The following is a 27,588-nucleotide window of genomic DNA, read 5'->3' as shown; positions in this document are numbered from 1 at the left end:
CATAAAAGGCGTAGTGTATGACTATTGTCCTGTTTAAGTACCCCACCTAAGCTGTGGTTCTCTGCAGCTCCTCCAGAGTTACCATCCTGACTGTTTCTCTGATTAGTGCTAAGCTAACTGGACGACTTCACAAGGAAAAATGAAAGGAATCCTCAGATGTTGATTTGTGCTACAGAGCTGAAATGAACGTTAAAAGCTGTTAAAATGTGAGACAAAAAAAATAAAAAAAATCAAAGTAGGTCCATCTTTTAAATCAGGCAGTAATGATCCACAAAAAACACCAATGGTTTAAAATTAAACTTTATTCATGGCTGGGGGTCTCTCACAAAGACAAAATAAGATCAGAAACGAGATCAGACACATAAATAAGAAAAGAAATTTCTAACAGGACAGAGGACAGCCTCACACAGAGACCCCCCACCCCCCCCCCCCCCCATCACAACTCACTGGGGTTTAAAAAGCATCAACAGATCCATATTCAGCCAGCAGATACAGCAGAACCTCCATCTTCAAGCAGTTCAACTCCTGGTTAGCTCAGCTTTAAATCCAGTTATTTTTCAGCACGGTGTTCAAATACAACAAAGTAACATTAAGCACAAACATAAAAACTTTCATAATCCTTATTTTACACAAACCAACCCCCCAGGAAGAAATTATTACTGTGAATAAACAGGGTTAAAAGGTGCAGCAATGCTTGAAGTGCTCAGTAGTCACCATCTAATCCGAGGGAATGGCTTAAAGCATTGCTGACGCTGTAAAACAAAGCAGCTGATCTACGAAACAAGGATTTTTCACTCGTGATTAACGTCATGTGGTGCCTGCATGCCTGGTTTAGGGGTGATGAAGTTTAAATGTCACACGGTGGGAGATGTGAAGAAATACAACTTAGCCAATGTGTGAAAACAAAAAGTGCTTTTTGCTCATTGACACAAACGTCTGGTTTCTGCTTTCTTTTCTAAAAACGTTCTTCTCTTCACTCTCCTGGACACTCCTCCCCTTCTGCACACTTCCTCTACTGGGTTTTCTTCTCCTTTTGCTTGAGCAGTTTGTTGATCTCCCTCTTGGCCATGGCTGCATACTTGGAGATGACACCATGCTGGTTCAGGCCCGGCAGCAGCAGCAGAAAGCTCACTGCAGAGAAAGTTACATTTAAAACGTTAAGCGTCTAGATTGGTCAAATCTAGAAGCTGGCTTAAAATCAACTTTTTCATTTCCTTCCCCTAAATGGGAGATGGTTACAGAACCCTGGGAGATATCAGCTTAAGCAACTAAAATGGTTCAGTTTTAAAGCTGCACAGTATGTCAAATTGAACAGTCATCATAACCTCCACGTACGCAACATTGGAAAGGACCGTCTGGATGTAATATCTGACTGGCTTTGTTACTCCAACAGCTATGTGTTAACACTCCGTATGCAGATAATATATTCCACCTTCATGACCAAACAGTCTTTGTAGGTAAACAGTCAAAAAAAAAAGAAGAGAAGATCTGCTGCATTTTAAAAGCTGAAATCTTGAGGTAATTTATGTTATTAGTTTAGCAGCTTAAATCTAGGAGATGAATTTTGATTTTGATAAAAGCGCTATACAAGTGCGGGCCGTTTACCGACACCGTGTCTTGGAACCAAGACACCTCCTAAATAACAGCCCACATCAAAATCAAAATCGTGAAATTAAAGTTACGATATTTCAAGGAAATGCTTAAAAGGTGAATATTCTGCCTTTTGGTGGTTAGAATAAATGAAGCTAGTTAACCAACTTTAAACAGTCCAATGGTTCTCAGACTGCAGTAAAAGTACCACTGGTAGTACATGGGCTGCCTTTTGTTTTAAATTACAACAAATATAACTGATTACTTGCTCAAGCACATCAATCCTTGTTTCAAACAGAAAGTTCTCAAAAGAGAAGTGCAGTGAAGAACATTTTGAGAACTGAAAGTGATAAAGGAAGCCGGGGCCAAGTGCTTGTGGCTGCATTTCATTCATATCTAAAATGGTAGCCTCTGGTCAGGTGTGACATGAAGCCCAACCTGCTAGTAGCCAATTAGAAACGCTGGAAGTTTCCAACTGATGTGCTGTGACTGGCTAACAGCTACAGCAATACCAGCCGATATATTCCTTAGAAGTTTATATTTTTAAACTACCATGTTGACTACAGCCCACACGTGACAGATCTGATGATATACAACCTGTCAGAGGCATCAATGTATCAATGGCTTAAATGTATGGCAGCCATTTTTGATGTTGAGGTCAGGGTTGGTGACAAATTATAATCACCAAATTACTTCCCCACATAAACTGCATCTTTCAAACTAAGCATGCAGTACCAACAGAGCAACAATCATTTATTCGACAGACAGCGCTGGCAGTATGGTGGTAACTGGAGAATCTTTAAACAAATATCAGGGAACAACTAATAGTCCTTTTATTTAACCAAATAAAAAGCTGTTTCAAATGGAATGGAGCAGCCAGTAGTGTAGATGGTAACATGTCATGAAAACAAATTCAACTATTTCTTTCATCTGCTTTGTGAATATAATGCAGCTCTACTCAGTTGGATGGTTCAGAGGGCACACTGTTCGATCGACCCACTTCCTGAAGGTTTACGAAACAAGTGATTTAAGAAAAAAAATAAAAAAATAAAAAAGATGTCTGAACTCATTTCATTTCTAAAAGCCAACATGCCTGAGCACATGCAGCTGAGGACTACACCCTGCCCAGACAGAAGCTCCACTGTTACTGGAAGGTGGGTTCATCATCAATAGCACCTTAAGCTGCAGTCTGAGTCACAGTAGCCACTTGGCAGGTAATACGATCCAGGAACGAGAGCATTTTTACAGAGCTACAGATCAGTAAACATAGTCGACAGGCAGATTTTAAAAAGGGCGTGTAAATCATATTTTAGACCAGAAATCAGTAGCATGATGACAAAGGTCACAAGAAGAACTTTAACTCTTCTAGAACGTCATCTTAAAGTGACTGTGGGGACAAAATCAAACTCACCAATCAGGTAGGTGAGGAAGAGATTGTGGACCTGTTGTCCGATCCAGGCCACCGCCAGCAGGCCGCTGATCACTGAGGCAAAGTACTGCAGAGAATAAACAGGACATGTTCTACTGACACCACATCAAGAATCTTTCACATCCATCAAAACTGAGGTTCTTCAATAACACATCAAACAGTCATGTTAAAGTTCAGCCATAAACTCTAGACTGAATGTGGTTGTAGAGGGCGACGTTCCCGCAGCATGTAACCCAGTTTGAGTTCTGCTAAATAGAGCAGCTGAACCAAGTCAGCTGATATTTTTATCTGAAGCCCAGAAAAGCTCCTCTTTGTGCTGCAGAAGTGCACACGGCTCTCAGGGAGAACACTGTGTGTGTTCGGGGTTTACACGGCGAAGTTTTAAGAAGCGTACCACTTTGGGCTTCTCCTCTTTAAGGCTGCAGAGACGCTTGCACCAGCCGACGACCCGACGCTCACTCTTCACCAGGTTATTGCAGATCTCATGGAAACGCTGCTGCTGCTCGGTGGTCCTGCACACCAACGGGTCAAAAGGTGATTAAAGCGTAATCGTAGGATACCAACAAGAAAGTTCAAACAAACAAATAGATCAAAATATCATTAGTCTGGTTGCTGCAAAATGGTACAAAGAAATGTGGACCAACCCAGTGTGCATACTTTCAGTTTGATTTCATAAATGCTACAACGAGACACAGGATGAAAACCAACATTCTCACATATTTAGGAACCAACTATTGACCCGTCAGTCAGTTTCCATCTCACAGGTCTGAGGACGGCGAGAGAAAAGCTCTGCTGGGTGATAAGTGGTCTTTATTTCTGCTTAGCCATCCGTACTATTTCAGTCCCTGCTGTAAATGAGCCCAGAGGGACCGTGACCAGACGGCTCATTTACCCCCACGGACAGTTCGCTCCACTTTCAGCTCAGAGTGCCTGACTCCAGCAGAAGGTCAAAATCACCAATCCACCACAGAGTGACAGATTTCACGCCTTTACTTCTGTTTACTTTGAAGGCTTACAGCTAATAAAACCCAAAAACTGTTTCTCAGAGAATCTGATTCAAACATAAAAACCAATAATAAAAAAAACAGATTTTTTAATACATAACTGGTGTTATGGACTGCTGACTGGACAGTTTTCCCAGCAGACTGCCACTGACACCCTCCAAGGAGAGTAACAAGAAAAGGCCGTTGCAAAAGAAGCGGGATGTTCACACAGCGCTGAATTCAAACATTAATAGAAATTTCAGGGCAGGAAAAGTGTGGTAGAAAAAGGTGCAGCTGTGAGGAGTGTGAATCAAAGCCCATTCAAGAGAAGAGGGACATTCACCTGGAGTCAGCGTTTGAAAGGCCACCACACACAGACGTATCAAAGAGATGGACTACAACCGTTATATAAACACACTCCTGACCACAGACAATGTAGGAAGAGTCTTACCTGGGCTGAGGAGAAAAAGGACTGGACTGTTGCTCAGTGGTCTAAAGTCCTCGTCAGATGAAAGTACGGTTTGCTTTTCATTTAGAAATCAAGGTGACGTTGTAGAGCACTTCAATGCCTTCTGCAGACAAGCTTTATGGAGATACTGATTTAATTTTCCAGCAGAACTTGGTACCGGCCCACACTGCCAGAAGTACCATTACCTGCTTTAAGATGGTGGAACACCAGCAGACTGGCCTGACCCAAACCCTACCGAGAATCTATGGAGTACTGTCAAGAGGAAGATGAGAGACACCAGAACCAACAATGAAGGTGACCTGAAGGTCACCATTAAAGCAACCTGGGGTTCCTTTCCACCTCAGCAGAACCACAAGCTGATCTCCATGCCACACTGAATTGATGCAGTAATTCATGCAAAAGGAGCCCAGACCAAGTACTGAGTGCAGATACTGTACAGTAGATGGACATACCTTTCAGTAGGGACATATCTAAAACAAACCTGTACTATTTAATATTCTAATAACCCGAATTATGGGTTTTTATTGATTGTAAGCCACAATCATCAAATATACAGAAATAAACACTGCATCTGAATCACTGTAATCAATAAAAGTTTCATTTCATACTAGTTTGAATGAACAGGAACATCATGTCTGCTGCTGCAGAAAGGTGCAGCACTGCAGGTCCTGCTCTGCTGATGTAGGGCTAAATATCAAGAGTCTAAAGACGACAGCTGGAGGACGAATGTCCAGCAGATTGCAACTCTATCCTCTCCTGGGTGTCTGGTTTTCACCCTTTAATACACACAAGCAGCCATATGGCAGCTCAGTACCGACAGAGTAAAGTCAAAGCACACGGAGGCTCCGGATCATTGTACAGACCGGATTTAAGGTCACAGCATTAAAAACAGCAGAAGAGGTGATAAAAATGGACAATTTTGCACTGAAACTTTCTTACTGGGACATTTTCCTTTTGTTGCAGAATCTTTGATCTGGTGAAAATTTTAGTCCAACTGAAGAAGCCATTTTACAATTTCTATTACAAAATGTAGAGAACAAAACACAGAACACAACCTTTACTGGTAGAAAACCAGTGACCTGATGATCCTTCATCTCTTACCACTTATTGGAGCCAAACACTTTGAGAGCGAGGGTGGGCACGAAGTAATCAGCCAGGCAGAGCAGCATGACGGTGCAGGAGAGTCCAGTCAACACTGATGGGTCCAGATAGTAAATCAGCCTGAAGAGCAAACAGGCAGTCGTTATCAGGAGCATGGCTCACCCTGGAAGGTTCTAATGGAACCAAAGCAGCAGTTTACTGTCAATGATCTGCTTCTGATGATGCAACTCGAACGTGACTGAAGGTGAGCCAGCAGTTAAGAAGGGTGGAGAATCAAACGAGAACTTCCTACTTTAACTAATAAACTCGACACTTCAGTCATCGTTTTAATGGAAGAACTTTAACAGAGGAACGCCACAACATCAAATCCAACCTGGAATGAACCACGTTCCTTTCAATTTCAGGATTACTGTTCCAGTAAGGAGAAAAAGCTTTAAATACCCTTTGAATTTAAGTATCACAAATCCACCAGTTAGTTAGACACCAAATTTGTGGTTATCTTAGCGGTTCTTCGGTTAATCATGGGTGAGGCGTTGCTCTTTAATGGAAACATTAACAACATTTTCTTCAACTTCTTCAGTGCAACTAAGAAACTACAAGTAATGACAAAGAAGCCAAGCTAGGATTAGTCAGCAACTTTCTGCAGCGCACACAGAGCAACTGAAAGCACATAAAGAGACACTTTGTGCACAAATAATTCACACATTTAAAAAAATCTGAAAAACTAAAGCTTTTTTTGTAGCAAACTTTGCTCATTCACAGGTTTCTTCATGGCCAACTATGACTGTTCTGGTTAGACACCACTGTAGAGCACTTCATTATGCAGCGAGTATAAAGTGATGCAAAACAAATCATCTAAACTTCTATAGAAGAACAAAACAAATGAACTAAAGCTAACCAAGGACCAGATCAAGTGAAAAGAACCTTTTTAAATGAAATGCAAACTTAGTCTGAAATCCTTAGACAACACTCAAGTAGTAACATCATGAGAAATTGTGTACATTTTTACAGGTGTGAACATTTCGAAATGTAAAACTGAGTTAATACCAGAACCCAGCAAAGATATTTTAAAACCTCTTAAAAAAGTCCAGTGTCTAAATATCTCAGTATGTGTCCTAGATTGGAAAATACGAGTGTGATGCCTTTTATGCACTGTGTGTGTTTGTGTGTTTAAACATAAACTGGACTCACAGGAAGACCACGGTGGTAACACCAATCAGGGCTCCAGGGAACCAGGGCTTCTCCCAGCGCAGGACCCGATCTCCGGCTAGGATCACCTCCCTCCAGCCCTGCAGCTGCTCCTCCAGCTGGGCCGTTTCCTGAGCCTGAACAAAACAATGAAACATTACTAAATTAAAGCCACGCATTAAAAACGCGCATTTTAAAACGACTCATATTACATTTAAACATTTATTTATGTTAATCTTCATGTTTCTGGTCCACAGATAAAAAAAAAATTTAAAAATTCAATCCCTCAGAACATGAATATATGAGACCAGTCCAATAAAGAGGATGGTTCATTCAGAAATGCGGGCCTACTTAATAATATCCGTATGTTGTACAGAATGCGCACTTCTTTTGGATGAATTACAGCATCAATGCAGCGTGGCATGGAGGACACCAGCCTGTGGTTCTGCTGAGGTGTTCAGGCAGCCCAGGTTGCTTTAATAGTGGTCTTCAGCTCTTCTACATTGTTGGTTCTAGTGTCTCTTCTTTCTCTGTAATCCATAGTTTCTGCAGGGTTTAGGTCGGGTCAGTTTTCTGGCCAATCAAGTGATATCAGTGATACCATGGCGATTTAAGCAGGTACTGGTACCTTTGGCCGTGTGGGTTGGTACCAAGTTCTGTAGAAAAATGAAACCAGCATTTCCATAAAGCTTGTCAGCAGAAAGAAAATGCCCTTGCACATGGCTGCGCTGACTTTGGACCTGATAAAACACAATGGACCAACACCTGCAGATCACATGGCTCCATAAATCGTCACCAGCTGTAGAAACTTCCCAATGAACCTCAAGCGGTGCAGATTCCGTCTCTCCACTCTTCCCCCACTCCTTGATGGTGACGATTTCCAAATTAAATGCAAAATTTACTTCCAACCAAAAAGACAACTTTGGACCGCTGAGCAGCAGCCCAGGTAAGATGCTTCCGACATCGTCTCTGGCTCAGCAGTGGCTCGACACCAGGAAAGCTGTAGCCCATTTCCTGGATGCATCTGTGTGTGGTGGTGCACTCAACGCTTTTCAAACTGCCGAATAGGTTTTGCTTCATGACATTCTCGAGGTGGTTCCTGTTCCTCATGCTCTTTTTTTTTTTTTTTTTTTTCACCACACTTTTTCCTTCCACTCAACTTCCTAGCACTTTTCACAACCACTTTTTTTTAGCAATGACCTTTCCTGCATACACTCCTTCTGATGGTGCCAGTGACTGTCTGCTGGACAACTGACTGATAGGCTGTAACAGAACAATTCTGTTTAAAAATAAACTTTTTATATTTCTCAGATGTGATATTAAAATTTTCTGAGAAACAGTTTTGGTTTTCAGGGTTACAAGGATCTCAATATAGCTTGTAAAAAAACTGCCGTAGTTTTGTTGGATCTCACAGGCGCTTTTAATACAGTTTAACATACTGTACTCATTTAATCCACTTAGGAAAATGGACAAGATTTTCTAATGGCTCCTCTGCTAATTATCGAACCCACAGTTTTGGAAAGTTTGGCAATAAGTTTCCTGAAATGCTCCCACAGGAACCTTGGACTAGTCCTTGTTTCTCTGCATAATGCTACCCTTGCCCCAACTCATTCAAAAAACATAGCCAAGGGTTTTCTTAATGGTATGCTGATGGCTCCCAGGCCTACATTAAAAACTGGATGGCAAATAATGTTCTATAACTAAAATTACAGTAAAACAAATGTGCTTATTTAGGCCCCAACGCAAGCTCCTTGAATATTAGGGAGAAATTATTAATAAAAAATAAATAAAAACAAGAAAGGTGGTCAACTGTATCGTTGTTAATGACTCGGTACATTTGTAACAAAGTTGTAGAGCTGTTTTTGGTCTAAAGTTGTGTTCTTGGGTGTGTGGGCCTTTAGGGAGAAGCAGCGATATAAAAAACAAACAAACAAAAAAAACTTTCACATAAAGGCGCAGAAACCACGAGAAGCAAACCAGTGAAATTATATCTGGAAAAACCGAACCAACTCGATTTCAACCGTTAAAGTGGAGACAAAAGTCGAAAAACCGAATCGGTAACGTTTCCGAGAGGAAAGATAAACCTACCGAGCATGCTCACATTAGCTGCGGTCAAAAGCGAGCGGTAGTTCTGTGGCTGATGACTTTATGATAATGACCTGATGTGATATGCATCTATGTGTCTCTGACAAAAAAAAAAAAAAAAAAAAAAGCTGTTTCATAATTCAAGCCAGTTGCACAAACCCACGACCAGCCTCGGCAGCGAGAGAACCGATAGATTAGCCGTAGTGGCGGCTAACGCTGCTAACACTTTCAGATCGGAGCCGATTAAGCAGAAGAAAATGCCATCATACTTACTAAAACATTTGCGCTCTTGTTGTCGCTTTCAGCCATTGTCGTTGAAGCTAACGGTTCGGGTTTGTAAAGTGAATTTTTATCAAATTCTTTTCCAGAGAAACGGCCCAAAAGACGAGAGATTTCAACACCTTCCACCTGCTGCTGCAGCGTCTCTAACGGTCGCACTCACGCAAGGAATTTTTATGTGACTGCGTCACACCCTCTTCGTGGTGCATTTTGGGAAACGCAGTTTTCTGTGTTCAAACCCAAAAATCCAGCAACCAAGCTCAACTTTTTTTTTTTTTCCACATATGTAAAGTTTTTCTTTTACTGCAACCGAAGTTCATATAGGTGTAAAACCCTTTTTCGACACTAACACAAAAAGAAAAAAAAATCTCACAATTAAAATATACTATTTTGTTTATGATACACTATTTTGTTTTTACGAGATAATATTAATAAGTTTATGCAGCTCTGGTGAAAGTCCTCGTGATCTCGTTAAACCTCTTAGGACAAAACCCAGCTGCTAAAAAACTAATTAAAAGATAGACACTTCGAACTCTATTTATCAGGCAATTTTAAACAAGGTCAACATTGTTCAAATTATTTGAACCACTCCTACTTTTTAAACTACAAACTAAAGAAGAGGTCTAATTTCCTCCAGCACTTGAACGCCTCAGTTTAAACGCGCGACCTTACGTTTGACGTAACTGCGTTTCATCCTGTAGGTGTTAGGCGGAGCTGTTAGCTGAGGCTAACAGGGTTGTCTTTTCCCCCCACACTTTTAAACAAACGGTTGTTATTAAAGTTAGTTTTGGTGTGTGGTTCTACGGGAGGTTATCGAATACCAAACTGTTCAACAAACCGTTTTTTTCCGTCTCTCCCGGAGAAAGAACGCTGGTACGTAATGGTTACGTTAGCTAGCTTAGGTGGTAAAAATAGTTTTGCTTGAATGTGTTAAGGCCTCTTTCTTACAAGACCAAAATATATCCTAAAAGTAACAGTTTTTGGCTGTTTAGAGAAGTATTCATTAAGGATGATATATGAGATGAGTTAAATGTCAATTTTGTTTCGACCGAGATCCCTTTTTCAACGTAACTTATGAAAACTAGCTCCGTAAGGCCTGATTTGACGCACGTGTTAAAGCGCGACAAATATCGCAGTTTTTTAAGACCAGAATCAAAATGTATAATTGCTGTGTTTGTTTAAAAAGGCTCAGAAAGACTGAAATGTCCTCAGCGTCTCGGTATCTGAAGGCCACACCGCACAAAGGAAACTGTCAACAAAATGTCTCCCGGAATTATTGTCAGCTCAGGGTTGGTGGAGATGTTTTAGATTTTCTTAGTTCTGAACCTTCAGCAGCTGAAATCTTTAAATTTAAGTGTGTGAAAGGTGGGTGGGTATAGTTTTAAATGTTTGGACGTTGTGTGCGGTGTATCACAGTGATCTGTGTTGAGAACAAAATAAATTATACGCTAAATTTCTAATTTATTCAAATGTTTTACTGGTGAAAGAAAATTAGGCTTTGAAGAAAATGTTGGTACAACTTTTGAAGGCTGCTCTTAATTGCTGAAAAGCTTTTTGTCTACAGTAGTACTTTTGACGATTTATCTTTTTCCACAAGTCTCAAGTCTTTCAGGTTTAAAGACCACCTTGCCATCACCATAATCTTTAGCTCCTGGATCGGATACAAGTCTGGACTCTGGTCCAGCCACTCCAAAACGCTGACATTACTTCCAGTGAGACTAAACATGTTGTTTAAAATTAAAAGATTACCTTAAATCTCAATCTGCCAGGGGAATACGTTGTTTTGGATTTAACTGTGTGTAGATTCAAACAGCGACAGTATTAAAAATACTAGAATACTGGGGGTATTATGTTTTCAAATTCACATTCAATACAGTAAAAGTTGTAACCCAAACTCACAGAAATTGCTTAATTTCAAAAAATGATTTGCATATTGTATTAAAACATTCAACAAATGATCCTTAATGAATGTTCTGCCTTTCCTGTTGGTCAGAATAACTCCCATTTGGCTTGTAGCGGGCCTTTTATCCAGTCTAAAAAGATCACCTTTGGTACATGGCAGAATTTTACCATTTAAAAACTGAGACAAAGACCATTCATCATTGAAATAAAATAATATTCATTTTACATTATTTTTCAAAGTAGAGATTAGAAATGACATATATCTTAATTCCAGAGTTCTTGGAATCAGTGATCTCTCTTAAACCAGTTGATTTTTTTGTTGTATATAGTTACTTAAAAACATTAGCACAGTGTTCAGTTTATTAAAAAAAAAGTTCTACTAATCTTAATGTAAACATGTTTTTATTGAAGAAAACAAACAATGAGCCATAATTATGTTGTTAAAAGGAATATAAAAAAAGAGGCAACAAATGAAGTTTTAGTTATGTTTTCATGATTTTATTTTAGGACATTCTGAAAACTGCATCCAGCACAGCTAGTAGTGTTATCACCAAACAAGCAATTTAAGAAAAAATGGCCACCACAGACTTACTGATGGTAACATACATGTTAATAGGGTAAAACTAGTTTGGCACTGATCAATTGTGACTAGACAGGAAAAAAAATGCAAGGTGTTGGGGTATGGCAAGATAAAAACTAATCCAAACACAAAAAGAATGTGTTGACATAGAGTACATTTCTACTGACTGTTTCTAATCCCAGTTTGGACCACTTGGTTCTGATGAACTATGACAGATTATCACCCCCTGATTTAACTAACATAAAACCACCTGACTTCCTGCTGATATGTACTCTTTATTGGAGTCGCGTAACCGCAAGAAAATAGTTTTTGTTCAAATGTTTACCCTGTTGTCGGTTCACAGCGTAACAGGTTAACATCTGTTTTAGCTAAACCTGTTTCATCTGTACAGAGCCATGTACAATGGGATTGGCCTGACGACTCCTCGGGGCAGTGGCACCAATGGCTACGTGCAGCGCAACCTGTCGAGCCTGCGGGTCAAGAGGCCACGAGATGAGCGTGGAGGCGAGCGTGATGAGAAGGACCGTGAGCGACTGGAGAGTCAGCTCAATCGGCAGCCCAATGCCGACATCCTGGAGCACCAGCGCAAGAGGCAGCTGGAGGTCAAATGTGCCGAACTGCAGGACATGATGGAGGAGCAAGGGTAAAAGAAATTATAAGAGAAAACAATTTTCTATAACTTCTCCTGCTTTTCCATATGTTATTCTAATTTGATGTTTGAAAAATGTAAGTTTTTTTTTTCTAGGTTTTTGTTGATCTCAAATCTGAAAATGTAAATTCTGGTTTTGCATTTTAATGCGTTGACCTCGGTACCTTCTCATGCTCAGATATTCTGCTGAGGAGATCGAGGAGAAGGTGAACAGTTTCCGCATGATGCTGCAGGAGAAGGAGGAGCCGCCTCCCGCTGCTGCTCAGAAACCAACGTAAGCATGACACTAATACCTCATTTATGTACACAGTCTGTTTATGTGGCCTCGGGTAAGAATCCATGTCTGTAGACTCAAATGTTCAAAGCCTGATGCGCAGTTTGGATTGTTCAGCTTTAAATCAGCTACTTGTAGGTTGTAAGCACCAGGATAGTGGTGTTGACTGATGAGTTTCTTGTTGACACGTGTCTGCAGTGACATGATGGTTGCTTGGGGGGAAAAGAAATATCCTGATGTGGAAATAAGAAGTCTAAAAAAATTAAAAATTCATGATTTTAGCTCTTGTCTGATAGATCCTACGAAATTAGTCTGAAGAGAGCAAAATAATTTCCAAGGCTTTATACACACCATGGACCTTATCGAAATCAGCGTTCATCAAGTGGAGAAAATATGGCGCCATATCGCCGCTTTAAAAAATTGGATTTGCCTCCAAAACTGATAAGAAAAGACAAGATGATAAAAACTGGTCAGGTTGCCAAGAGAATCACAGCAACATTAAAGCATCAAAAACATAAAAGTCCAGCTAAACTGAGCAAAAGCACATTTGAAGTCTCATTTAAACATGTGAGGAAAATGAAACCAAGTTTAACTTTTTGGCTGTAATTCTCTGAGGCATTTTTAGCATTCAAACAGAATGCTGAAACAACAATACTCATACCTACTGTGAAGCACGAGGGTGGCAGCATCATGCTTCGGGGCTGTTTGTTCAGCTGGAACTAGGGCCTTAGTCATGGTGGAAGGAGTATGTTCATAATTCCCTCCAAATACCAGTCAACAAAAACTCCAGGCCTTTCCTAGAAAGATGAGGATGATCTTCATCTTTCAGCACCACATTGACCCGACGGTGGGAAAATATTGCCAAGTCAAGATGTGCCCTGTGGATACACTCCAAACTAAAAGGACTGAGTAAAATTAAAATGGTCATTTAGCAACTAGAAGTGTCAGGATGTGCATATTTATGCAACCAGATTATGTGAGGTGCGTTTTTATTATTTTTCCCCAATAGACTGTTTTCTAATTGTGTTGTGCAGGAGATGGATCATATTAAAGGAGGAGAAACTTCTGAAATGATTTATGTAGTTTGATTACATTAAAAACCCTGGTATTTTAATGAAGGTATTGACATTTTTTATACGAATTGTAAATGGGCAAGCAAACAATTTGAAATTAGGGTGTCTGTTTGTCTGCAGAGATGCAAAATCCCAGTTGTTCATATTCTGCTTTTAAAGCTGTAGCTGATTTTGTGTTCTTACAGTGTGACAGAAACGCACGCCTTGGCTGCAGCCAACCAGCAGAAAAACGACCGTCTTCGCGCCGCTTTTGGCATCTCCAGCGACTACGTGGATGGGTCGTCCTTCCACGCCGACCGCAAGGAGAAGGAGAAAGAGAAGAGAGAGCAGGAACGACTGGAGCGGGAGAGGCTGCAGCAGCAGAAATACACGTGAGCAGGACACGCAGAAACACTCACAGTGGGAATTTACCTTTGCTGGGATTTTCACTGCTAAAGGAGTCACCTCTTAGTATCCCCAACTTTTCTAATGTCTCTCTGTTTGGCAGCTTGGTGGAAGACTCAGATGACTCTGATTCTCCTCCAAAGAAGCGAAGTCGGAAGAAGAAAAAGAAAAACAAGAACAGAGACAGGTGAGTAAAAGATACTGATTTATTAAAAAGGAAGGACATAAATATGAGGGGAGCTGCCATCTGACATGATTTGGTTTGTTTTTGAAGCAGCTCAGAGAGTTCGTCCCCATCTCCTCACAAGGAGAAGAAGAAATCCAAAAAGAAGAAAAAGAAACGGTACTCCTCAACCAGATTTAAATTGTACATTTCTCCTGCTCTGCTTACTTCTTATGATGCCTGATGTGATTGTGTGTGTTTCAGGGAGGTATCGGAAGAGGAAGATGACAGGTATATGTTTTTGAGCTCATAAACATTTATTATTTTGTACTTGTGTACTGAGTTCATCTGTAAACTGGTGTCTAATTTTCTATCCTTTTGTGTTTTAGTTCCTCAGATGAGAAGCAGAAGGTCTCAAAGAACAAAAGAAAAAGGAGTCAAAGTTCTAGTCCTCCAAAGGCAAAGTCGGGTCGACGCAGAAGCGTCTCCTCCAGCTCAGATCACAGGTCTGTCCTGACTGCAGTTAATCACTACTACCCTAATTTATGATCGAATACCAGAACTGGGTCCATTTCAAACAAAATCCTTGGAGAGGGTGTCTTTTCTATGATCCTGAAAGGCGTTGATGATGGAAAGCCTGGTTATGATTGACACACGCCTTTGATGACACTTGGAGAACTGATTCTTGTGGAAATTTACTCTGGTGGTTTGAAAAGACTGTCTAGAGAACAAGTGCTATCACAATAAGAAATTTAGAATGTAATTGAAAAATAAATTTTTTTCAACGATTCAATTCAAAACTTTAAATCATATAGATTGTTGCACAATTAAACAAGACGAATAAAATGATTCAGCTCTAAGCCATAATCCTCACAATTATCAAAAATAAGGGCCTAAATATGTCAGTCTGATTAATAAACCTGTAAAATTAGTTTTTTGAATTACTTAAAGGGGACCTATTATACTTCCTTCTAAACATTTGGGAGATGGTCTTTGGGCTTTGCACAAAATCTCCTCAGTTCCCCCTATTTGAAAATGGCTGCCAGCAGATGTGCAACAGGACAAGCCAAACAGCATTACGAAACATATACGACACAACAATAAGTTCTTATAGTTCTGTCATCTGCAGACTGGCCATGAACAGTAGGGACTGAATTTTTTCTGCAAATCCTGACATGTAATGATGTGAGTTCTCAAAGCAGCCTCTGGTGAAGTAATTCGTGCAAACTAGTGCCGTCTTTGGCAATGTGACTAGAACATTGCCCTCAAAAATAAAATGAAGCCACGAATCTGTTATCCAACAGTGGGAGAATGCATGGACACATGTGGGTCTTTGCAACCAACCACAGAACATCTGCCTTTGAGGGCAGCCATTGTAAAGTGCCTGTAAGGTAAAAGCAGCTGGCGAGACGTGATCTTCTACTGAAAATCGAGGGGGTGGAGCTCCACTTTAGTTGCTAGTCAGGGGCGGGACTCAGGTAACGCTCGCTGCTAGGTGCCAGTGTAATTGTGATGTCACAATTACACATCCTTTCAATCGACACGTTTTCTAGAAAAAATAAAACATTCATTTATAGCCAAAAAACGGCTCAAGGCCTTTCTTTTCTTTTTCGCCTTTGGACTGTTTGTAGAAGCATTAGAGACCCAAATGGAAGTATAAAAACGATCAAAAAGTGAATTTTGCATAAAAGCTCCCCTTTAAGTGATCTTTTTGTCAGTATTTTTAATTTTTTTTTAAATAAAACTATTCATGAAGCTCACTTTGAAAGACTATGAGAATGCCCGACTTTTGTACAGTGCTGTAAACGACCAAAATTGTAGAGGATGGTAAACATTTTGTTAAATGTGTGTGTATTTGTTCTTGACAGCAGCCAGTCTCCACCTCCTCCTCCATCAAGATCACATCTAAAGGACCAAACAGCGAAAAACCCTGAAGGTAATAAGGAGAGGTTGCCAAACAGGAGGCGGCGTGGTTCTGAGGAGCACAGTCCACAACGTCGAGTAGGCGAAGGGGTAAGCCTGAGTTTACTGGTACAATAACGATTGTCCACTTTCAGAAGGTTTCCACTATGCCACCCTTGAACCCCTTAGTCTCCGCTGAGTTGTTGCCTGTTTGGGTAAATCACATCTGCTGATGCTGAGACAGTCGCTCTCCTCAACCTACTGCTGCCTGCCTAGTGTTGCCGATTATTTTGGGGAGAAAGGGAAAACTCAAAGGCTTAACTGTAATGAGTTTAATGTATTTAACGGAAGCATGTTTCTGCCGTCACTTTAGTGGTGGAGTGAAGATGAACGAAACTCCAAACGCATCTGATCTTCCAGAGCCATAACTTTAGATTGTCCTCCAGACGTTACCCTGAAACAAAACTATAATCCTTCCAACCTATGAGGAAATGTGTAGCATTAACGGATCTTTGAAAAAAGCTTGTAAAAGTATTCATACCTCTTTAACTTTGTCATGGTCGCTTTTGGAATAATACATTTTAATCTTGGCTGCACGGTGGTGCAGTTGGTAGCACTGTTGCTTTGCAGCAAGAAGGTCCTGGGTTCAACTCCCAACCAGGGGTCTCTCTGCATGGAGTTTGCATGTTCTCCCTATGCATGCGTGGGTTCTCACCAGGTACTCCGGCTTCCTCCCACAGTCCAAATATATAACTGTTAGGTTAACTGGTTTCTCTAAATTGGCCAACTTTTTCCTTCTGTAAATATTGGCTAAATAATAAAAATCAAGTTAGAACAATGAACCTCAGATCAGATGGAATCATCTTTGATCTTCAACATCCAAATCTTGCCACGGATTCTGAATTGGATTTAGGTCTGGACTTTGACTTGGCCATTCTAACACATGACTGTGCTTTGATCTAAACCATATCATTGTAGCTATGGCTGGATGTGAATGTGGTGTTGTATCACATTGTAATTGTAAAAGTGCACCTAATGTGAATCTTGTATAAATCGGAAATGACAACAACACGTATGTCTTAAATATGATCAGATGTCAGAAAAGAAGAAAGGTTTTGCTCGTATCTGACCAGAGCACCTTCTTTCATGTGCTTTTTGTGTCCCCCACATAGTCTGTGGCTTTCTATCATCTATGGCTTTCCTCATATCTCTATTTCATTTGTCAGTTTAGGTGTATGTGCATATCTTGGTAGGTCTGCAGGTGGTCCATCCTCTCTAGATGTTCAGATGATGGAGTGATCAGAGCTCTGGGAGATGTTCAAAGCTTGGGATGTTGTTGTAGAACCTAACCTTGCTTTAAATGCTCCACAACTTTCTCCCTGATGTGTCTGCTGTGTTCCTTGGTCTTCATGATGCTGTTTGTTCTCTAATGTTCTCTAACAAACCTCTGAGCCCTTTATAGAACAGCTGGATTTATATTCAGATTAAATTACACACAACGGGACTCTATGTACTAATTAGGTGATCTCTGAAGGCGATTAGTTGCACTGGATCTTATTTAGGGGTATCACAGTAAAGGGGGAGCTGAATACTATTGCAAAACACACTTCAGGTCTTTTATTTGAATACCATGGGTGATTTTCCTTCCACTCTTAAATATTCACTACTTCTTGTTAGCTTGTCAAATAAAATCAAGATAAAATGCATAGTTTGTATGGAGGACCAAGAGAGTCACTGAAACAGAAATGCAATCATTTCAAATTTTACATTTAAATGATACAATTAGAAATCCGATTTGAAAAGAGCCACACTTGGGTCACAACACTGTTGGCTATCTAACCAATGAGAGAGCCAGTTACATCCGAGGAGCAACTGTGATTGGTTTAATTTGGTTTTCAGTTTGCTCAAGGACTAGAGGGGTCACGGAAATGCTAAATAGAGAGAGGAAAGCGTGAAGAGATTGCACAGCTCCTGAAGAGGAACGTTTCTGGAAAGATTTATTCCCATTGACACCATGTAAAATAAAAATGTTTCACACATACTTTTGCCTTGTCATGCAGAGGAGGCCCAATCCTGTGAAGGAAAAAGAGCAACGTAGGGAGACGGAGAAGACCAAAAGGGGACATGACTCCTCATCCCCCTCTCCCTCTCCAGAAAAAGAAGAAAACGTTGATAGGGGGAGAGGAAGAAGATCTAGAAGCAAACAAAGGGACCGAGAAAAAGGGCAGACCAGGAAAATAGAGATGGACCCAAGACAGCACTCAAGGAATGTGGGGATGGAGAAGAGGAGGCGCTCCAGGAGCGTAGAGGTGGAGAAGAGGAGACGCTCCAGGAGCGTAGAAATGGAGAAGAGGAGGCGCTCCAGGAGCGTAGAAATGGAGAAGAGGAGACGCTCCAGGAGCGTAGAAATGGAGAAGAGGAGACGCTCCAGGAGCGTAGAAATGGAGAGGGGAAGGCGTTCTAGGAGCGTAGAGGTAGATAAAAGAGAACGATCTAGAAGCAATGACTTTGAGAAAGGGAGGCGATCAAAGAGTAGAGAAATCAGAAACAAAGGAAAGGAGAAAATACCTCTGAGGATCAGAGAGGACTCCTCTTCGTCCCCTTCTCCATCTCCTCCTCCTCGACAGGAAACGAGGGGGGAAAGAAGCAGAGTTCCTGAGCGGGAAAAAGATGAGAACAAACGGCACAGAACGACAAGACACGATTCTTCGTCTCCATCCCCTCCTGAAAAGGAAATGGCAAGGAGAGGAAGGAGTGGAGATAAAGAACATATAACTGAGAAGGACATTCAGTCAAACGCTCGGACAAGAAATGAAAAAGACATCAAGAAAGATGATGCTCAGCGGCAGGATAAACAACCATCTCCTCGCCACCAGAGAGGAGACAGGGTAAGAGGTGGGCGTCTGGCCCATGAATCCCCGTCGCCCACCTCCTTCACCAATGGAAGCCAGCTTGAGAGGGAGAACGAGAGGAGACAAGAAACGAACAAGGAAAGCTTGACTGACAGGTCTTTGAATAAGCAAAAGGAAGAGGGTGGTGAGAAACGCAGAAAAGAGGCCCAGATCCAGTCATCCGCAGAGGGTACAAGAGATGGGTCAAGACCTTCAGAGGCATCGCGGAGCCAAGGGCAGGAGAAGTTGAGTAGCCTGGTGAGTGCGAAAAGGCGGGAAGACAAAATAAAACAACCTGAGAAGCAACAAGACAGCAGCAGCAGTGGCAGCAGCAGCAGCAGCAGTAGCAGCAGCAGCAGCGATAGTGACAGTGACAGCTCATCATCCTCCTCTTCATCTTCATCGTCTTCCTCTGAAGATGAGGGTAATACCAATAACGCTGTATCACCAGAACAGGAAAGAAGCATTCCCAGGAGAAGTGCTCCATCTGCCATTGGAGCTGCTGTTGAAAGGTTTCTGGCCAACGGGAGGAAAGAAGGCTCTGCTTCTGAAGGTGATGGAGCCAGACGGCCCCACAGAGACCGGGAACCTAGGGTGGACAAACCTGAGCGTGAAAGACCGCCTCTCAGAGATCATGCAGAAGATCACCCTACTCAAGCAAAAGGACAAGAGTGTTACAGCCCCACACAGGTAGAAAGCCCCAGCCCATCTCCCTCCCCACCCAGCAGACCAGAAAACAGCAGAGGCAGGAGGTACTCTCCTTCTGAGACCAAACCTGGGGACAGGGAAAGGGCAAAGGACAAGGACGCCAGTAAGAGGACCACAAGATCAAGCCCCACAGCAAGGAGTTCACAGTCTCCACCCCAGAGGATTTCCAACATCCCACCAGCTGCCCGCACACCTCCAAGGCAGTATCAAGAACCCGCATCACGGTCTAGAAGACCTTCGCCGCCTTTAGCCCCGTCAGACCGGGACAGAGATAGGGACAAGCGGCGGGAATGGGGGAGAGTAGGCAGAAGGAGCAGGTCCAGAAGTCTCAGGAGGCGGAGCGGGTCTAGGCCCAGAAGTCTCAGGAGGCGCAGCGGCTCTAGGCCCAGAAGCCCCAGGAGGCGCAGCGGCTCTAGGCCCAGAAGCCCCAGGAGGCGCAGCGGGTCTAGGCCCAGAAGCCCCAGGAGGCGCAGCGGCTCTAGGCCCAGAAGCCCCAGGAGGCGCAGCGGGTCTAGGCCCAGAAGCCCCAGGAGGCGCAGCGGATCTAGGCCCAGGAGGCGCAGCAGATCTAGGCCCAGAAGCCCCAGGAGGCGCAGCGGTTCTAGGCCCAGAGGGCGCAGTGGGTCTAGGCCTATATCCAGACCTAAAAGTCCGAGAAGGCGCACTAGGTCTAGAACCAGAAGTCCAAGGAAGCACAGCGGATCTACGTCAAGATTCCTCCGGCGCCCAAGTCCCCCCAGCAGGTAAGGCAGGAGCAGTCATGAACATGCAATGCTGATACAAAGCTTTAAACTTTGCTGGACTTTAAAGGATAAGTTTGTATTTTATAAGTGATTTTTAAAATTTTTTTTTAAAGTGAACAGAACCTGCTCTTTTCACTTTGATGAAACTGATTAGAACATTGTTTTAAAGGTTATTAAACCACAGTCTTATTTCATTAGATGTTATTCATGACTGTGGGACTCTCCCCAAGGAAACAATCTTATGAAAAGAACATACTGTGAAATTGATTATGCTGAGTGTCTTTATCTAGAGAAACATAGAAAGTAAAGTGGTGTAAGAAATGCTAAACATATTTATTGCTTTTATTTAATGTCTTACCGTTGTTTTAGATAGTAGACATAATCAGAGCAACTAAAAGGTAGTGGTTCTACACCTCCACATTTAAGAAAAACAACACTTCTCATCTGCCTTATTCCAGAATAAACAATAAACACTCTCAAGGGATAATATTATTGTCAAACGTAAGGACTCAACGACACGAGTTCACAATTTTATCCCAAAATCTCAAATTGTGGTGCAAATGTCAACATTATCAACAAAAGCTTTTTGGCTAGGTAAATTTAATGTTAACAGTGCCACCTGCTGGTCTCAGGATGTCATAACGGTGAGCTTCACCTGGCTGTTATAAAACTAACTTTGCAAAATAAAATTAGTTTTTGTAAAACAGGCAGAAATTTGACATATTTACCCTAAATCACTTGGATCAGACTAAATCACACTAGATATTTGCATGTACTGTTTTTTTCCACATTGTCTCACATTAAATCAGACTAAACTTTTATGTCAGTAAAAATTTCCAAGCATTTCTATTTGCTACATGCCAGAATATTGAGACACTTTCGTCAAAGTCAGTGGTTTTCATGCATGTCTTAGTATTTGGCTGCATTGCTATTTAATGTCCCAAAGCTTAAAATCAAATAAATATTTAAGATTTTGGAAAAAATAATGAACATAAATTAACGATTATAACAGACATTGGTGCACTTACTAATCATTTAACTAGACAAACAAATGGATCTAAAGAACAAAGAGGCTAAGCTAATTTTACTCTACAATTTACCAATAAAAACAAAGAGAGGGAAGTCTCATTAAATAAAAATCAACAGTATCTCAGATGATTAAAAATCTATAATCAAAGCTTTGCTGTTCTCTCAGCAGTTTAAAGACATTTAAGTTCTATGGAAGAAGGAGAAATTCAAAGTTTCAGAACCACAGCCGATCCATCAGCTTCAACGCCAAAACCTGATTAAAGATTAAACCAGAGTCCCTAATGTGGGTCAGAAACAGCTTTTCAGTTTCTCTGGACAACTTGTGCCTACGCTTTAGGGATCTGTCACCTCTGTTTCTCTCTTGCTGCTCCAATAGCAGTTCTGTCCGTCTGTCCAGAGATCATTCTGGAAAAGGCAAATGGTACTGGCCTCTCCTAGTGCTGGCTTTTGGATGCATTGGAAATTCCCCACTTCGGATCTGGAATTGGTTGACACAAAAGATAAACAAATCATGCAGAACTTTTACACCGGTTGAGAAAATCGAGACTGAAACCTTTATCGCAGCTGTTTCCTCAAGAGCCGAGTGGTCCTGGCTCTGACCCAACTGGGCAAACCTTCTTGTTGCATCTGGTCTCCTCTGTGACCATCTTAGAACTGGCTGCCTCGAAAACCCGCAAACTCTGGGAAAGGAGTCGTCACAAGGTGCTTATCAACCAATCAGAATCTGGTGCAAGAAATGGATCACTTTAGGCAGACACTAAAATTAAAATGGACTTTATTATGTTTTTATATTGAATTACATTATTCAGACTGGAAAGAAACCAATAATTTAAACAATCTATGCTGGTTTTCAGTATTTATAGTTAATAATTTATGGATTTTTTGTTTTTCTAAATTAAAAGAATAAAATCTCTCATTAGAGAACTTATATTGACAGAAATTCAGGCAGCTTATTTTGAGTATAGCACTGGTGCGAGGGATAAAAATATTCAGCTTTTGACTGAATCTGAGGTCCAGCAGTCGTTTTGAAGTCACCTGGAGGAAAGCAGTTCTTCTGTGTGAAAGCTTTATTGTGTAACTGAGTCGTTGTGTGCCAGGCAGTTTAATCGATTCTGTTTAGAAATATGATTTATTAGATGAGTCATTTTATCAGCACTTGATCAGACCGAAAATGTTCCAGCTTCTGAGCGTCATTTTTGTCCTCCAGATTTCGCCGATCTTCTTCTTCGCAGCGACGCCGGAGGACCAGTCGCTCCCTCTCCGCAGAGAGGCAAAGGGAGCGTGAGAGGGGCCGGCAGAGGGACGCACAACAAGTGAGGCAGCCTGCAAAGGTTGTCTCCCCACCCCGAAGATCCTCTTCATCCTCATCTTCCTCCAGCTCCAGCTCCTCCTCCTCCTCTTCATCCTCTCCCTCACCAACACAAGAGAAAAAAGATGTAAAGGCTGCAGTGGAGAGAGATCCGAGGCCAGTTCAGGACGACGGAAAGCCAAAGAGTCGTTCTTCCTCATCACAGGCTCCTTCCAGGGACTCCTCCCATGCTGCAGCATCAGGGAGGAGAAGCTCCCCATCAGACCTGCGACGGTCTGATGAAATTCCCACAAGGTCTCCAGCCGTCAGCCAGTCAGACGGTAGACATCCGCCTCAAGGTCCGGGCAGAAAGCCATTGTCACCGGCTGCCCGCCAGCAGCCGGACAAAGCTGTCAGGAAAGATACTGCTGTAAACGGGAAGGAGAAAGCCAACAGGAGCAGCAGCTCTAGCTCCTCTTCATCATCCTCCTCTTCTTCGTCATCATCCTCCTCCTCATCATCTTCATCCTCATCATCAGACAGCTCTGACTCTGAAGTGGAGCAAGAGAAAGGGTGAGCAGGAGATGGAAGTTGATTGGGTCTAACGATGTGTAAAAGCTGCTGACTTCCTAATGTTTCCGTTTTAACAGGAAGGCAGTGAAAGCCCAAAGCTCTCACTCCTCATCTTCCTCATCCAGTGATGAAAAAGGCACAAAGAAAAGAGGTAATGTTCTTCAGGAGAAGTTGCAACAGGAAGACCTGTTTTCGTTACATTTAATTGTTTTGTATTCGTTTGGTTATTTAAATACAATGTTTGAGTTTTAAAGCACGTTGTGTTTTACTCACAGCCCAGCGAGGCCTGACCGAGTCCCGGCCGATTCTCTGAGAGATTCCCGTTCACTCAGTTATTCTCCTCCCAGACACGTCCGAGCTGCTCGGTCCTCACCCGGTCGAAGGTCCGTATCAGCTCTTCATTTTCTCTCTGTAGCGAAGAACTCCAGCTTTTTCCCTCCGTTTCAATTCCTGCTCATTTTCACAGTGATGTTTGTTTCAGCTGTTCAACTCTTATTCATGACTCATTTAAATACAGAACGCTTCCTAAACTCTACAGATAAACTTGTACTGTCAACAGAACAAATTGGAAAAGATTTCATTTTCAGTCTAATCTTTAGGCTCTTTTTTTTACCAGCAGAACATCAAAAAAAAACACTGTTTTCCCATTTCTATAGTTTGACCTCTAAAAACTCTCATTGATAACAGTTTGACAGAAAATAAGGTTTCAGCTCCAATGTGATTTAGAGACATCTTAAAAAACCATCAGTAGCACTGAAATGCTGTAAAACCAAACTATAATCAGAACTAGTCTAAGAGTCAAGTATGAAGAATGAATGAAAGAAATCGTTTCCGAAGTTATCTTTTCCCCTACTTTGTCCATTTTTATTCTAATTTTTGTCATTTGCATGGATCATTTTAACTTCTCCTGAACCGACATTAAACGGTCACCAGAATCTGGCTGTAGTTGAAAACTGATGCTTATCAGCCCTTCTAAAACTCTTCCCCATAGTTACCAGTTTCGTCAAAACTGATGCAGTCATAGTTTCATAGTCTGCTTCCACTTTGCAAAACATTAAAACCAAGCTTTTTTTCTCTTGAAGCAGTCCCACAATGCTTTGGGTTTTGTTAAAGAGGAACTAAACCCCAAATTAACCTTTTCTGCAGATAAACTGTATAAACTGGGCCTTAAGGGCCCTATCTTTATGTTACTGTGCTATTTTTTTAAATTTCATGTGAACTTGTTTAATTCTGCAATATTTGTCCTAAAACTGTCTTAGTGCTGCCCTCTTCAGGGTGAAAGGTGGTTACTGCAGTTGAATTTACCTATTTAAAGTTTACAGCTTGGCACATTTCTACGTCACAGCCCTGGTTCGGGTATAAAACCATCTCACTCAGACTCTCCTCCGCTGCCTCTGCAGCGCCAGCTTCGGCGGTTCCACCTGATGAGGCTCAGGCCCGCTGGGTTCCATAAAGCCTCCCTCAACCTCCGGTGACGAGGGGGGTGAACAATCCTCCACCTCAAACGATCTATCTGTGGTGAAATTACCAGCATCGCTCTGCTCTGCTCACTCCATGTTTCAATGTACCGAATCAAGCTAGCTGCTGCTATCCCTCGTCCTCCTGACCACACCGCTGCTCAACCCCCTTCGCTCCTGCCGGGGGGGGGCAGAATTATTTTTTACTTGGGATTTAGTTCCTCTCTGAAAGCATCAGAAAATGAGATGAACTGAGACACCATCAGAGTTCGAACCTTAAGCGTGCGTCTGAACTTTAAGTAGTATTTTAAATCTTCTCTGCTCAGACACATGACATTCAGTCCTGTTAAGATTGTGGGTTCCTCCTGCAGACCGTCATCAGCACCTGACATATCTGTTATTTAATGCGGTTGAACTCTTTAATTATATTTCTAACTGTGAAAACGTTGCCTGAATTAGAGGGCGTTCCACTTTTTGTTCTTTGTTTTTGTTATTTATTCAACTTTTTCTGTACGGTGTTCTCAGTGGGAAATGAAGTCGCATGCTATAGACAGAAACAAGATGCACCGATCAGAATTGTGTGGCCAGTTTCTGATGTGGCCCATACTGGTTTTACTGATTTTCTTTAGGTTTTCATTATGTTTCACAGGTTGTGGTGCAGTTCTCTATAAGTAAATCTTTATTCTACTATATCATGTTGTTCAGTCTGTTTAAGGTTGCTAGTTGTGTGAAAGTTGATCTGAGACATGATTTTTTATTTTAGTTATTTTTTTTTTATCCTGGCAGGAGCGGAAGCAGACAGTCGCTGGGATCCTCATCGGGCAGCAGGCGAAGAAAATGAGCCGAATATCAGAAACCTGTCCCTCTTTCTTCTTCTGTGTTGCTTAAACACAACTACAGCCTGGACTTTGGAGCCAGCGGTCAGTAGATATGAGGTTTTTGGAGAACTCCTCTGGCAGTAATCAGTTTTTTGTTTTAAGCCAAGACGTCGCAGGCTGCTGTTTCTATCGATGAGCCGAAGACGCCACAGTCCAACACTCTGTACCTGTGCTGAATGTCGTGTCCTTCCTGTAGATATGAGCTGTCTGTATTTTGGTTATTATTATATAACAGGTAAATGATTCCATGCAAGGTGAGCAGAAACTGAAACTTGGGTAATTTCTTTGTTGAAAATAATTCATGGTAATAATAAAAAGTAATTGTACATTTTATTTGGGTGGACGTTTTCTTAAACGTTATGCAGAAGAACATCACGGCAACTGTTATGAGTTTTATCATGAGTTTTATCTGTCGGTGCAGATGATCTGTTGAAGCTTTCTGAAGTTTTATCTCAGCTTCAGTCTAAGAAACAGACAAAAGTCACATCACACACTCATATAGGACTAAATTAACCAAATAGAATCAGATGAAACAGATACTTTGACATGATGGCAGCCTTTGAGGGACAATTCTTTGAGCATAACTGTTGATGTCATAAAAACATATTTAAGAGATGCTGGGAAGCCACCTCTGTGGCTATAGAGGAGTGCACATAATGATCCTAAATTCTTTAAAATGGAAACTACCCTTCAAAAAGAAGCAGCAAAGACTCAGTCAATGACTCCAGGGTGATCACAGGTGATCTACCGCGACCTGTTAGTGTACCGCCTGCATCTAGACATCTATATGAAGAGGATCCAAAGAACACATTTCATGGCTTAAAGAGAAATGGATCAACACTGAATGGACTGAGGAAAGCCACAATGTTCTCTCTGGGTCAAAGGGTCATAGATATTTTTTCGGACAACTCAATGATACTGAATTTAATCTGTGAAGCATGGTGGTGGAGGCATCATGCCATGTAGTCAGGCCTATTTATCACACATCAGGGATCATGAATCAGTTGGAAAACACCCGAAAGCTTGAATGGTTCAGGTTCTAACCATTTGATTATGTTTGATATTAAATTTAATACATGGTTGAATGGAAATAAAATCACTCAGCTCTAGTTTTGAACATAACTGTAGTTTAAAGGTCATCCGGTGTCCTTAAGCTTTCCACAGCTTTTCATCATCAGCTGAAAAATCTGCATTCAGGTGGAAGAGTCGTACTGGCGAGGAAGAGGAAGAAAAACAGCACAGAGTTTGGAGACTGTACAGAATTAATCTGCTGGAGGTTGTCTTTTTAAACCACGTTTGGATCAGATGAGTCCAAATTAAATCCAGATGTTTCCACTGAGAATCTTCATCTTCCAGATTTACAGTCTGAGAAAAAAATGTGACTTCCTGATCTTCATCAGTCACATCATCCTGTCACACAGGAGCAAATTTCAGCAACAACGATTGTTGATTTCTGCAGGCAACTTGTTGATAAATTCATTTCAACGGGAAACACTATTCAGAGACAGGAATGTTTCTCAACCTTAACCGTGACAGGACGCAACTCCCCGATGCAGCAATACAGGAAGCTGATGTCCACATCGGTGTCTGTCATCTCAAATCAGAGAGGAACAACAACACAGCTCAGATCTGGTTGGAAATTCAGAATTTTCTGCTGTTTTATTTCAATCTTGGAATGAAACTGGAACTTTTTACATAAACAACCTCCTGCAAGCTTTTTTGCTTCCTGTCTTGAACATCAGTATTGTAGTACTACCTCACATTCTCAGATTTAGGTCTGGACTTTGACTGGGCCGTTCTCACATATGGATGATCTTTTTCAAAACCATTTCATTGTATCTGGCTGGATGTTTAGGGTTGTCCTGCTGGAAGGTGAACCTCCATCCCAGTCTCAAGTCTTTTGCTGCCTGTAACAGGTTTTCTTTTCAGATTTTTATTTTATCTACACATCTACCTCTTTTATGCTCGTG

At 41.6% G+C, this 27,588-nt stretch overlaps 2 protein-coding genes and 1 long non-coding RNA gene across 3 annotated transcripts; 2 read left to right on the top strand and 1 right to left on the bottom strand.

Moving 5' to 3' along the window:
* Positions 1 to 284: 284 nt before the first annotated feature.
* Positions 285 to 9,285, bottom strand: LOC124862243 (ADP-ribosylation factor-like protein 6-interacting protein 1). Its single transcript, XM_047356061.1, has 6 exons — positions 9,119 to 9,285; positions 6,764 to 6,897; positions 5,573 to 5,692; positions 3,414 to 3,531; positions 3,002 to 3,086; positions 285 to 1,131 (listed from the first exon to the last, which is right to left on the bottom strand). Exons 1-6 carry the CDS (start codon positions 9,152 to 9,154, stop codon positions 1,013 to 1,015), a joined length of 612 nt encoding a protein of 203 aa, XP_047212017.1. The 5' UTR covers positions 9,155 to 9,285; the 3' UTR covers positions 285 to 1,012.
* A 504-nt stretch (positions 9,286 to 9,789) lies between these two features.
* Positions 9,790 to 23,430, top strand: LOC124862491 (serine/arginine repetitive matrix protein 2-like; the record flags this gene model as incomplete). The annotated part of the gene is made up of 12 exons (XM_047356446.1): positions 9,790 to 9,997; positions 11,998 to 12,249; positions 12,434 to 12,529; positions 13,788 to 13,973; positions 14,090 to 14,173; positions 14,261 to 14,329; positions 14,414 to 14,440; positions 14,539 to 14,655; positions 16,018 to 16,162; positions 18,112 to 20,393; positions 22,630 to 23,283; positions 23,361 to 23,430. Coding segments are annotated over exons 2-12 (3,978 nt in total), but the record flags the coding sequence as incomplete, so codon positions are not given.
* A 7-nt stretch (positions 23,431 to 23,437) lies between these two features.
* On the top strand, positions 23,438 to 25,951 carry LOC124862831. Its single transcript, XR_007037019.1, has 2 exons — positions 23,438 to 23,666; positions 25,527 to 25,951. It is a non-coding gene; the product is annotated as an uncharacterized LOC124862831 (long non-coding RNA).
* Positions 25,952 to 27,588: the final 1,637 nt, after the last annotated feature.

This window comes from Girardinichthys multiradiatus, chromosome X, assembly GCF_021462225.1.
Source record: "Girardinichthys multiradiatus isolate DD_20200921_A chromosome X, DD_fGirMul_XY1, whole genome shotgun sequence".
Classification (NCBI taxonomy): Eukaryota; Metazoa; Chordata; class Actinopteri; order Cyprinodontiformes; family Goodeidae; genus Girardinichthys; species Girardinichthys multiradiatus.
This window is presented reverse-complemented; position numbering and strand designations above follow the sequence as displayed.

Bases quoted from the DNA above. Each gene is read 5' to 3' on its own strand.
- LOC124862243 (XM_047356061.1), bottom strand. From the start codon at position 9,154: ATGGCTGAAAGCGACAACAAGAGCGCAAATGTTTTA. The intron at 3,087-3,413 runs GTACGCTTCTTA...TATTCTCTGCAG, and splicing joins AAGAGGAGAAGCCCAAAGTG to TACTTTGCCTCAGTGATCAG. The intron at 1,132-3,001 runs GTGAGTTTGATT...CTTTCTCTGCAG, and splicing joins CTTCCTCACCTACCTGATTG to TGAGCTTTCTGCTGCTGCTG.